This window comes from Pelophylax lessonae, assembly GCF_965119305.1.
Source record: "Pelophylax lessonae genome assembly, chromosome: 7".
In the NCBI taxonomy this organism is placed as follows: domain Eukaryota; kingdom Metazoa; phylum Chordata; class Amphibia; order Anura; family Ranidae; genus Pelophylax; species Pelophylax lessonae.
In genome coordinates, this window is record NC_138774.1 from 224,404,003 (window position 1) to 224,417,658 (window position 13,656).

A 13,656-nucleotide genomic window follows, 5' to 3' on the forward strand; every position below is an offset into this window, starting at 1 on the left:
GCTTCTGACTTTTAATAAACACACACTCACCTGCCCCAGGATCCAGAGATGCAGCCGCCCGAAGCCTCGGTTCTATTCCTTTTCTCCCTGCGGGGTCGGCATCACTAGTGTGGGCACCTGGCTGTGACAGCTTGGGGCTTCAGAGCCGGGTGCGCATTGCGCGATTCGTGCTGCGCTTCCTTAGTGCCCGGGCAATCTTCTGGGGCCTGTGTCATGTCCCAGAAGATTGCAGGGAGGGAGGGGGAGAGGAGAACTTCCGCCAGGAAAGTAGGAGCGGGTACCTGTCAAAATTAGGTACCCACTCCTCCACTCCAAAAAAATTACGTTAAACTTCAGGGGGTCAGGAGTCCTTAAAGCGGAATTTCCACTTTTGGGTGGAACTCCGCTTGAAGCGTTAAAAAATATAGTCAAGTGTAAACAAGCTCTAAGGCTAAATTCACACTGGCATTAAAAGCAGGCATTTGAGGGGGCGTAAACAACCCTCCCTAAACGCCTATGCAAATGATACAATGGACAGCACACAGTGCTGTTCACATTATCAAAACATATAGCGTTAGCGTCGCGTCATTTTTAAATTGAAGCCTCAAGTCAGGAGGCGTTTGAAGCCTTTCAAAGCCACCAATTCAAGTCTATCGTAATGATTGGCGTAGTTGCGTGGTGTTAAAATTTGTTTGTTTCCTGTAATATCACAATCCATTGTGAAGCAGTTTTAACACGCCTAAACACTCAGGAAAATGCTTCAAAACTGCGCATAGGGCGTTTGGGAAGAATATTTAACTCATCCTTAACGCTTGTAAAATGCCAGTCTAATGCCCATACTAAAGCTCATTGATGCCAGTCTAACGCCCATAACAAAGCTAATTAACGGCAGGCCCATACTAAAGCTCAATGACACCAGTCTAGCGCCCAAACTAAAGCTCAATGACGCCAGTCTAATTCCCATACTAAAGCTCATTGGCGCCAGCCCATCGCCCATACTAATGCTCATATAAGCGAGTCTAACGCCCATACTAACGCTATAGGAGAACTTGTTAGGCATTAGAAATTTGATATAGTGTGAATAAGCCCTAAGGGTAATTACACCAAAGACGAGATCAGTATTGCTGCAAAATCGGCTTTTAATCAGTTAGGCTAGCCATACATGGGTTCGAATTTGGAAAGAATTTTCTTTCGAAAATCTTATCTAATAATTTTTGTTTGCATTTCGCACCATTAGTGGGCTGCTGCAAAGGCCGATTTTCGTACAGTCATCGAATTTGAGTGATCGGGCATGTTGTAAAATTTTTGAAAAAGGAGCGATTTTCTAATCAATGATGGAAGAATCGTGCGAGAAATCTAATCAAAAAAGAAACGTGCATGATTGCAAGAAAAGAAAATTCCCAGAAAGAAAAGAAGATTCCCAGCCACAAAAATTATTTTCTGTAGCAATATAAAGTGAAATTGAAGTCTTGGCCGGTCGAATTTCAAAATCAATGGTGGCACCATCAAATCACAAAACACACAAAATTTCTGATTTGCGAAAGAATGTTCTTTCAAAATTTCGACACATGTATGGCCAGTCTTAAACTGAATAAATATTTTTCCTACTTACCGATATAACAATTCATTGTTGCTGGCTGCATTATTCTCATTCAGAATAGAACTGATCATGCTATCGGCATCCTCAGAAGAATTTGCTTGCACTAAATCCAGCGCTAGTCCTTCTTCCACTGCAGAGCTACTGGGGACTGGATTTTGCTCAGCCAAGGACTGCAGCTGTAGAACTGAATCATCAATGATAATCTCCTGCACTGTTTCGCTGTGAAAGAATAAAAAATAAATCTGAGTTTTATAGCTTACAAATGGGACATTTCACGTGGTGGGTGCACAATTGGGGTAGACTGATTACTGGTGCGGCCAATTTTCGGGGGCCGATATTTACTTTTTTTGAAGAATCTATCAGTCACAAACTTACCGATGTTGCTTCAAGGGGTTGTACCGGGGTGATGCCTGCAGCTGCCAGTAACGTTTTTTAGAGTAGGCAGTCGGCTTTCTTGTAATAACAACTGATGCGGCTAAGCAGCCGCTCGAGTGTTAATACAAGCATCAGGAAGGGACGTTCCCTTTCTGCCACCTTCCACTCCTCCGCCCGGGTCTCCCATCCCACTGGGAAGCCCGAGCGACCAGCTAGCACCATCCACCGGCTGGCCGAAAGACCTGAACAAAGGCAGAATCGGCTCTGATCGGGTCTCCGATATAGTAACCTAGTAGCCTTAAAGGTGGCAGATTTAAAAAATAAAAAATAAAGACAGTATTAAAAACAGCCAAACTTGGCACTTTAAATGCTTTTAAGTGCAGCGGAGGGACCCCAGATCTCTCCATAAAGAAGTGTCTGTCACTGCCTATTACTGTCACAAAGATGTTTAAAACTTAAAATGTACAGAATATCTGCACCTGATATCGGCTATCTGCCTGGAAGGCAGGCGAAAAATCGGTATCAACCCTGAAAAAACAATATTGGTTGACCCCTAGTGCACAATACCCACAACTGCTATCCAGTGATCTTTTACTGAGCCACTGTCATCAATACATAGTCCCAGTGTGTGAAGCACATTTAGCAGTCCATCTGAATGCCCAATCCACCTTTAAGAGATCATGTACATGGACATGGCCTTCCTGCTTTTGAAACGCACATCAAATGCAGATCAGCGAATTCCTGCTAACTTCAATGGAGTTGTGTGGATGACAGTTCAGAGGCTGTTTGACCTGCTTTGTGTTTCACTTCCTCGGATGCAGCAGCTCCTCCTGAGGTGTGTTTGCATTGCAGACAGGTTGAATGCAGCTTTATCCTGTCAAACACTGTAATTAGCATGTGAACGCATGTGCCTAAGCAGTGGTGTGTTTGAATGGAAATGGCTGCATTTATCAACACCCATTTACACAAGTCCTTACTAACTCTAAAAGACTTTGCAGCACCGCTCCAAGCAGGAGTGTATGATGTTTTCCCCCTCAGTCCTCATGTATAGAGGTGCCGGTGTTTGAGTATCACAATCAGCAGCAACAATGACCAGCATTGATGAACACTGCTCTCCCTCCCTACCCATAGAAGATATATTAGACGGCCTTAGCCAGCGCTCCTCTGCTGACCACTCCCCCCTAATGTGATTCGCCCCACCCAGCAGGTCTTGGTCTACAACTAAGCCCCGGTGGGCAGCGCGAAATGCGTCAATTGTGTGGTCAGCAAGGGCGCATTGGCTGGGGCCATCTAAATATCTTCTATGGGTTGGGAGGGAAAGCGGCGTTAATTGATGCCCATAATCACTGTTTGCTAGGGGAAGAAAATGGTATAATCCTACCACTTTATAAAACTCTGGTCCGGCCGCATCTGGAGTATTCTGTCCAGTTCTGGTTGCCAGGGATGTGTTGGAGCTGGAGAGAGTCCAGAGAAGGGCAACTTAACTAATTAGGGGATTGGAGTACCTTAATTATGAAGAGCGTCTGCAATCGCTTGATTTATTCTCCCTGGAGAAGAGACGCCAGAGAGCAGACATGATAGCAATTTATAAATACCTCAATGGTGATCTCAGCATAGAAAAAAAGCTATTCAGTCGAAAGGATTGCATGAGGACTCAAGGGCATACAATGCTATTAGAGCTCAGCTCTCAAGGCAGTTTGCTGAACCTGGCTTACAGGGGGACCATCTGACTTCCAAAGTCTGCAGGTCAGTGAAAACAACAAATGTTTTGTAGGAAGAAACACAATCTAAACTGAGGGGCAGAGGGAAGGGTGGGGCCTTTTAACAACTGTTGATTGATTGTCTTTCTGGTAGGAGGAGCCTATCATCTCTCATGTTGGGCTGTCCTGGAAGGCGAGGAGAGAAAAAAGCTATTCAGTCGAAAGGATTGCATGAGGACTCGAGGGCATACAATGCGATTAGAGGAGAAGCATTTTAACCTCAGGCAACACAGGGGGTTCTTTACTGTTATAGCTACAGGATTGTGTAATTCTCTACCACAAGAGGTGGTTGCTTTCAAAAGACTCTTGGACATACATCTCAATGATCAGAACATTGAGGGGTATGAGAGATGATTACGGCCACACACACCTACACAGGTTGAACTGGATGGACTATTGTCTTTATTCAACCTCAACTACTATGTAACTATGGGAAAAAAAAAAAAAAAAAAAACCTGTAAAAGGAATAAGGCTGTCCCGCTGCCTGTCCTTCAGATCTGTACTCTTTCGTAGAGCTACAATGACTAGCTTCAGAATTTGACCCCTTTGGATGCCACATCACTTTCGGATGTGATGGATGCTGCACTTTTGCCGTTCCACCCAATGGCCAATACATGACCACAGATCTGCAGGGTCGTATCAGTGAAGTTGTGGTCAACAGGGTAAACTACATTGCTGCAGTAGGTGGATGAGACATCAGATACACCTGAGGGGTTGGCTGCTGAAGATTCTTTGGCCAGTGTGCAAAAAAGGGTGAAGATCTGTATAACCTTTAAAGCTGAATTCCAGGAATTTAGCCACTTTATAAAACCTGACGGCACACTAGGAGTTAAGTCCAAGGAGTTGCATGACATGTATCCCTTTTATTTATATTCAACATGTTTATGGCTCTGCCGCAGCATACACAGACACGGGGCTGCGAGAGAGAAGAGAAAGGCACACAGAGCAGCAATGCCTGCCCCTCCCCGCTGCTGAATTCATTCACATAATACAAAGGCTTCTGTGATTGGGCAGGGGGAGGGGAGGAGCAGGCATAGCAGCGGACTCGAATATTGAAGATGCTTAGACTTGAAACATCAGCATCGGGCTTCCAGAAATACAGCGATAGCTGTATTCCTGGGAGTGCAATAAAACTGTCAGATGTAATATAATGGAGATAAGCCCAGGAGAGGTCTTGCACCTCCTTTGACTTAACTCATAATATGCCTTCACTTTTTACAAAGGAGCTGAATTTCTGGAATTCAGATTCAAAGCAGTTGTTCTCAAAGTCTGTGGCACCACCACCAGAGTGTCCTATGGATGGCATGACTGAATAGGCACATATTTAGTGCCCAGAGTGAACTGAAAGGGCAGCAGTCATATGATGCAGCTCTGTTCACTAGAGCTCAGCATGAAGAGAAAGGGAGAGAAGCCACAACATAGAACAAAGGTATCCACATTCTGGCAGCCACTGCGTTATCTGAACATCCTGTTATTGCAAGGATTTGGGCATAGCAACGGGCATCCAGACCCTATAAAATGTGAGTGTGCTACGGATGGTGTGAGTATTGTTGGGGCAACTATATGTAAGAACGAGACCTTATTTTATTATGTTTAAACTAGGACACTGCCTGTACCCAGGTTCCTTCAGTTTTTACCTATGCATGCAGTTGCTGTTTAAGTAATATCTATTTCTTTCACTTGAATTTAATTCTATTAGACATGACAAGTAAAAATTTCATATCCAAAAGTGTGTGCAAAAATATGAACAATTACAGAAGGAGTTTCTCTCCCTAAATTTCTAACATTCAACAGTAACATAGGTGTAAAGGACCATTGGTCCTAAACATTGTCATATCAGTATATAGTTAATTACCAGCCTTGTCTGGAGATGCAATGGGCTTTGTTTTGTGAAAAAGACTTTTAACTAGGGGCCCTTAAGCTATAGCAGTGTAGTCGTCCTTAGGACCAAAAATAAGTACTACTCTTGCTCGAGGGCATAAAAAGAAAAAGAGAGAAGGGCGGTGTTTTAGCGGAGAGAGTAAGGAGAAAAAAAGAGAAAAGAAGGATTAAAAAAAAAAAAAAAAAAAAAAAGGGGGGGGGGGGAAAGTATCAGGGAAAGGCCACCTTTACTTCAGGTATATTGATCTATAATATATAGTTATAACTCCAGAAAGCATGTAGGTGGTTGTGTTAGAGGGAAATAATCTAGCCAGGACTAAGTTATATCAATTTAGTCACTTGGCCACCGAAAGGTTTTACTGGCAATTGTGTGGTCATACCAAACTGTACCCAAATTAATAAAAATAATTTTTTTTTACAAAAATAGAGCTCTCTTTTGGTGGTATTTGACCACCACGGGGTTTATTTTTTATTATAGCAGGTAAAATAAGCATTAAACACGTCACCATTTTTCTACATTAATATATTTCTGAAGGTGCTTTTGAAATGAAATGTTCATCACAAGTCTGTAACAATGGGGTGATGTGCAGTGTCATATGACCTCCGAACATAATGTGTATTATGGCATCCAGAGAGTTCAATTGTGGTCTATACTATATTCTCCCAGTATTTCACAGGCTCTTCAATATTCTCCCAGTATTTCACAGGCTCTTCAGCAATGGAGTCTTGGGTGGTGAGCACGCATACAGAACATGGCGGTTGAATGCCTTACTTATTTTTTTCTTTCAAGCAATTGTACTTGCTAATTCTAGGTCTTTCTGAAGCTCTCTACAAGGGTACTTGGCTCTTGGACAATGCTTCTAATAATTATTTTTACTCCTCGGTCAGAAATCTTGCGAGAAGATCCTGTTCGTGGCTGGTTTATGCTTAAATTATATTCTTCCATTTCTGGATTTTGGCCCCAGCAGTGCTCACTGGAACATTCACAAGTTTAGAAATCCTTCTGCAACCCATGCCATCAGTATGTTTTGCAACAATAAGGTTTGCAAAGGTCTTGAGAGAGCTCTTTGCTTTTACCCATCATGAGATGTTTCTTGAGTGACACCGTGGTAATTAAACAACTTTTTATAAGCCATTGGTTGAGACTGAACCAGCTGATATTATTTTGCACTGACAAGGGGCAGGATTGCTTTCTAGTTACTGAAAGATTTCAGCTGGTGTCTTGGCTTTCCATGCATTTTTTCCTGCATTATTCCAGTTTATTAAACATAACTTAATTTCTAAACGTATTTGTTTTGGTTTCTTTGTAGGAATGGATTGCATAGGTTGTTACAGACATGTGGTGAAAATGTCTTATCAACAGCACCTTTAGAAATATATTTAACTAGAAAAAAATGGTGATATGTTTAATACTTTTCTTACCCGCTGTATATGAATGAAAATAGAAAAAAGATTATAAAATTGCTGTTATAATATATCCAAAAAAATTAAATATCTTCATACATTTAGGCCAAAATGTATTCTGTTACACGTCTTTGTTAAAAAAAAAAAAAAAATCCCAATAAGTATATTGATTGTTCTGTTATAGCGTCTACAAGCTATGGTATATACTGGAATTTATGCAGCTATAGAGGCTATACTGGTTGTGATGGTGATCAGCAACTTATAGTGCGACTGTAATAGTGTGGTGGCCAATCTGGCACTAAAAGACACTGGCTGGGAGGGACACTAATACAGTGATTAGATATAATACTGTACACAGAACTAATGACAATGGCTGGGAAGGGGGTAACATTAAGGAGCAATCAAGGGGTTAACTTTTTGCCTAACAAGAGTAATGTGCGCTGCTTTTACTAACAGATCTGTCTTTTTTTTCCAAGAAGAAACAGCCAGCTCGCTGGTCTGTGTACACAAAGTTTTGTGCGTTTGTAAACGCAGAACTCTGCTGTGATTGGACACAGCTGATCAGCAAGTTTCAGCCGAAATGATTTGTTGAAACCTGTTGACAAACTTGGGCGGTGTCCAATCGCAGGAAGGGGTGCGTACATGCGAGCCCCAAAACGTAGAAGAAAGCCGGCAACGTATATGTACGTTGCCATGCATACACCTGTCGCCCACTCGCTGTATATTTATTGTGGGCGAGTGTGCAAAATTTGGCCCATGTTATTTCTCATGCCTGTGATATATGACAGATGTGAAGGTTGATCAGCTTCCAATATTGGGCACAACAAAAAAAAAAAAAGCATGAGAACCACTGTTTTACAAGGGTGGGGCCTATTTTTATATATTTTTTTTTTTTTTAGCGACTAGGTGACTTTAATGCCCATATCGGCTTGTTCCACAACCAATATTTGAGTGAAAACAAACCAGTACATACTCATTGACGTCTGCTGCAATGGGTGTTGCTGGTTGGGCTGTGAAGTCTTGTGTTTGCTCTGAAGTTTGTAGGATGGGTTCAGATGTGCCTTCTCCGGGGCTAAAAATCTCATGGATTTGCAGAGTGCTTTCTTCAGAGTTATCAGAGTGTTGGGAAGAAAGGAGAACCTAAGGAACCCACAACAGAAACGGGAAAATGATTAAAACGTTTATACATGCTTATATTTAATCTGTAATAAGCTACTGCACACATTTTTTTTTTTTTAACAGAAAACCTAAAAAGCTTAACAAAGATAAGTGTGTACAGTAATTGCGGTGTTCCTAAACCACCACTCTAAACCTAGGCGTATCTAAACCCAATAACTGAAATGTATTCTATTGCAGCTTAACAGTCCTTAGACGTGGTGGCCGCATTCGTTCTTTTTCCAGGCTAAAAACATTTTTCGGCAGAGAGAATAACTGTTAAGAGAGAGATATGGGCTTTCTTTCCCTGTAAGCTGCTAAAAAATAAAAAAACAGTTACATTTCCGGAATACTGGGATTGCTGTTACATTTGCAGGTTTCCTTAAAGTGGAACTTTAATCAGAAAATTAAGTCCTGCTAGATCACTTCAGGCTGGCCCCTTTTTCAGATATAGCTATATGTAAAACATTAAAAAGAAGAAGTGTCTATATGCTGTAAAAACCAGTAATGCACTGTCTCACCCTGCTCTGCACATGCTCAGCTGCTCACTATTTTTTAGGTATTTTTAGGCACTGCCCAATTTGTAGAGGCCGATCTTCTGACAGCCTTAGTCTAAGTTCACACTAGCGCGACGTCAAAATCGCCCGACTTTGAAGCCGCACTGCACAGTGCGACTTTATCACGGCTTGCAAACAAATTTGTTAACAGAAGTCAATGCAATTCGCCAAGTGGTGCAGGAACCTTTTTCTAAGTCGCTCCGATTAGACTGAATGGGGCACGACTTGTCAGGGGACTAAGTCGCTTGACAGGTCGCCCAAGTGTGAAATCAGCGTTAAAGTGGAATTAAACCCTCCTGTCCTTTACAGCCAAGGAGGCTGTCTCCGTTTGATCTGCAACTACCAAGGTGCTGCACATTTCTGCTCAACCCCCCTTTTAAGAAAGGTCAAGACCCCAGCCCCCGAAAAAGAGTGAGGGAACACTAATCGACTCACACCACAAAATGTACGCTTTCCAGGTAGGATGGTGGATCTTCCCAGTGGTAGACCTCCTAGCGTTCAGCAGTGTCTAATCACTGACCCAGTCAAACCTCTATCCTTCAGCACCTGACTTTCAACAGCCAAGCCCTCAAAGCCAGTGACTGTCAAGCAGAATGGAAGATTGGCCCTTGGGACAAGAGATCCTCCCTGAGAGGAAGTCTCCAAGGGACTTTGGAGACCAGCTGCACCAGGTTGCCCTACCAAGACCAGCGGGGCCAGTCCGGGCCCACTAGAATGACCAGAATTCCTTCTGCCTCGATTCTGTGCAAGAGCCTCAGCAGAAGCTTGAGGGGAGCAAAAGAGAAGATCAGGCAGTACTGGCCCCGCGTGGCCACTGGAGCGTCTCTGGCGTCTGCCAGTGGATCCTGTGACCTTGCCACAAACCTCTGAACTTTTCTGTTGAGCCGTGACACCAACAGATCCACCTTGGGATTGCCCCACCGAAGACATACCTGATGAAACACGTGTGAAGGGACCACTCCCCTTAAAGCAGAGCCTGACGACAGATAATCCGCCTGCCAGTTTTCCACTCCCGGAATGAGTATGGTGCAGAGGGCCGGAAAGTAGTTTCTGACTACCTCCAGAGCTGCCAACACACTTCTTGTTCCGTCCTGGTGATTGACATAAACCACTGTTGTGGCATTGTCTGACTGAATCCGCACTGGAAACCCCCAGAGACGATCCATCCAGTGATCCAGGCACAGCCTGATCGCCCGGAGTTCCAGGACATTTATCGGTTGTCTGGAGTCTTCCAGTGTAGAAACACCCTGACCAGAGTTACGACCCAGGACACATCCCCACCAGGACAGACTGGCATCTGTGATGACCACTGTCCAATAGAAGGGCAGAAACTATTTATCCTGTCGAAGAGCAGGAGAGCGAAGCCACCAGACCGGTTCCCCAGCTCAGCCGGATTTGATTGTCTAGAGATTTCGGACACTTGTCTTATTTGACCAAGATCTCCCTTTGCAAGGACCTTGTATGGAACTGTGGAAATGGAACCGCCATGAAGGTAAGTACCATCAGGCCCAGCGCCCGCATGCAAGTCCGGATGGATGACTATCTGCTGGGCAGCAGGAGATAAATTGCAGCATACAACTTCTTGAGTTTGTCCAGAGCAAGGAACCCTCTGGCTAGAGCTGAGTACAGAGTCAGACCCAGATAATCCAGTTTTCTGGATAGAATAAAAGCAGACTTCTAGTAATTCAGAAGCCAACCAAACTCTCTCAGGGTCTGTATAGTGATCTCCACATCGTCCATCAGAACCGCAGAGGACTCCGCTCGCAAGAGGAGGTCATCCAGGTAACCCAGTACTGCAAGTCCCTGCTGATGTAGCAATGCCAGAACCGGAGCCAACCAACACTTTTGTGAAGACCCGAGGGGGCGTAGGTGGGACCAAAGAGTAACGCCACAAACTGATAATGCTTTCTTTGGGAACGTGAACAGGTTCGAATAAAAACCCTGAAACCATTCCGAGGCCAAAACCGGGACAATCACACCCTAAAGCAGCAGGTCTTGTACCACCCCAAAGAGAGTTTGCAATCGGTCTGGGGACAGGCGCACATTGGAAAGAAAGAAAGGACCTTTTCGGAGGGTAAGAACTAAACTCGATCTTGTAGCCGGACTGTATCACTTTGTGGACCCATTTGTCCTGCACCAAGGTGGCCCACGGGCTCGAAAACCAGAGAAGACATCCCCCCACGGGTGAGGGCGCACCTTCATACTGAAGGAGCCTTGTCCACGGGCCGAGAGAATTCTGCTCTTGTCTTTCCAGTCTAGGTCCACTTGGAGCCTCCCGAGGAAGACTTGAAAGGTATTGAACCCTTGTCAGAGGACCCTGAGGGATGAAAAAACTTCTTGTGAGCCGAGAAGGACAGGCCACATCTGCGACGAGGTTCCTTACCCTTACCAGCCTGTGGAAGAAAAGTGCTCTTGCGTTCTGTGAGACACCCTAATGATGTCATCCAGGGTAGCACCAAACAGGCGATCTCCCTGAAAAGGAAAATCAGTCAAAGCTTTTTTTAGAAATCTGATCCACAGACCAACACTTTTGCCAAAATATGCGCCTAAGTACCACTGCCGAAACAGACAGCCTAGAAACCAGGGGAGCCGCATCCAAAGAGGCATCACAGATAAACTGCAGCCCCTGGACCTTTAGCCCACTCGGTCAGAGTTTGCGATACCAGGGCAATGGTGAAGATCACCCTAAGTGCCGAACCAGCAACAGTGAACCTATTGTGGGCCACAGCCTTGGGTTTTCTGTCAGCCGGATCCCTAAAGGCCGGCGATTCCCCAACCGCAGTCATGGTCGCCTTATTCAAGCTGGAAACAGGGGGGGTCCACCACCGGTGGAACAGCCCACTTTTTAAGGAGGGGCTAGTCAAAGGGGTACCTCATCGCAAAGCGTTTAGGAACCACAAAAGGGACATTTAGGACACTTCCACTCTTTGGCGACAAATCTGTCAAGATAGGAGGAAAAAAGGAAAACACATTTGCCACTCTAGATGGCTTGTGAGTGTCAAAGGAGACAGCCACCTCCGCCGCATCAGCTGCATCCTCCATTTTTAAAGTTTCACGCACAGACACAATCAGTGTGTCCACCAGCGCCTTTTTTAGTGCAGCTACAGGTATGGAGGAATCATCCTCACTATCAGAGAAGTCAGGGTGAGTGGCTGCAGACCCCACAAGATGGGCCACATCCCCACCCCACCAGAAAGGCATCAGCTGCACCAGGATAGCACTTGCTCCACGTGCATCCAGGGAAAGGAAAGACCCAGGACTCCGCATCAGAGGAAAAGGGGGGGGGGCCCAAATGCGAGATAGCCGCCCAGAGGCTCATCTGTAATGGCTGCCGCTCTGTAGTATGCCGGACCAAAAAAAAAAAAATGGCAGTCGGACTACACAAACATAGCCTAAGACTAGAACAGGCTACAACAAAATGCCCACCGCGTGCGGCTGCATGAGGTTCCAAGAAGGGATCCCTTGGGCTTAGGCATGAAACTTGAGGGAAGGGGGGGAACCAGGCACAGGGCCACAGAGGTACAGTCCCCCCCAGCCTATAGCCCAGTTGCGGGCGGCATACCCCCCCCCCCTTCCCCAACACAGCACCATACCCCAGCCCCAGACACATCCCAGACCGCCACACTATTGGGGAGGGGGGGGGGGGCTAGATGACCGAAGGACCACCAGAAAACAGGGGGCCTAATGGGAAGGAAGGAAACCCAACCGTGTCCATCCCAAAACCCTGGGGGGGGGGGGGGGAGGGGGCGGGTTTGCTACTCAGCATACCGGGAACCAGGCAGGCACTGCTCCAGATAGAGCCTCCTTGCCATCGAAATGGGGAGGCTGTCGGCCAAAGGAGAGCTGAAACCCGGTCGCATGCGACCTTGCCTATCAAGTGGGGCTATCTCGCAGCCGACCTATCGCGGAGCTGTGGTCTGTGCGCACCTCGCTGGCCAGACTGGGGTGACCACTGGCTCTATATTATCCAGTCTGTCGCCCAGTCCTGCAATTGATTGAAGATCTCGCAGGAAAAAAAAAACAGGAGAAAAAAAGGGCCATTTAAGAAAAAAAAAAAAAAAAGGGAAAAATTGCCAGGACCAGAGATCCCACTAAGTCCTTACTCCTGACTAGGCAGAAAAGAACCTATAAAGAAAAGAGGACCTATAGCAGAGAGGGGTAGTATATTACCTGGGACTGCCCATAGGCGTAGTACATTTTTTTCTGCCTAGTGTCCTGCTCCTGTAGGTGGCAGGATAACCCAATGGTCAAGAATCCTAAGGAGCTGTGTCCGTCAACGAAAGAGAAAGCGTGTTTTTTTTTTTTCAAAATTAGCGGCCTTTTTTTGCTCAGAGCGAAAAAAAATAAAAACCGCAGAGGTGATTAAAAACCACCAAAAGAAAGCTCTATTTGTGGGAAAAAAAGGACATTATTTGGGTACAGCGTCGCACAACTGCACAATTATCAGTTTTTAACAAACAGACACTCACCTGTACCAGGATCTAGCGATGTGCTCACCCAAGCCCTTCTTTCTATCCGTGTTCTGTCCCCGGCGGCAGCAAATCAACTGTGGGAACTCAGCTGTGACAGCTTGCGGCTTCACAGTTGGGTGCGCACTGCGCTTTGTTAACCATTTGCTAACCACCCTATAGCAGTTTTACTGCTAAAGGGCGGCAGCTGCACGCCGGATCACGTATACAGTATGTGATCGGGCTCTTCTGACTTGCTACCTCTCCTTACTGTATGTCCGCTGGTAGTCGCCGATCATCCTGCAGAGTCAAGCCTTGCAAACTTGTATCACTGACGCCTGATGGCAAAAAGCCCAAGAGGCACTCAGTGCTCTAGTAGAATGCGCCTTCACTGGGAAAGGAGGAACCTGACCCTTTAGTGAATAAGCCTGAACCACTGTCTGCCTGATCCATCTGGATATAGTCACAGCAGACGCAGCCATTCCTTTGCGAGGTCC

At 45.4% G+C, this 13,656-nt stretch overlaps 1 protein-coding gene across 1 annotated transcript in view; it reads right to left on the bottom strand.

The window, feature by feature from the left end:
* The window catches only part of LOC309559354 (heat shock factor protein 3-like), a 71,413-nt gene that overhangs the window by 13,434 nt on the left and 44,323 nt on the right, over window positions 1–13,656 (bottom strand). The window contains exons 8-9 of the mRNA XM_082262596.1: window positions 7,973–8,139; window positions 1,592–1,798 (exon numbers count right to left, since the gene is read on the bottom strand). Of these exons, the coding sequence (XP_082118722.1) occupies window positions 1,592–1,798; window positions 7,973–8,139 (374 nt within the window). The remainder of the gene's footprint in view (window positions 1–1,591; window positions 1,799–7,972; window positions 8,140–13,656) is intronic.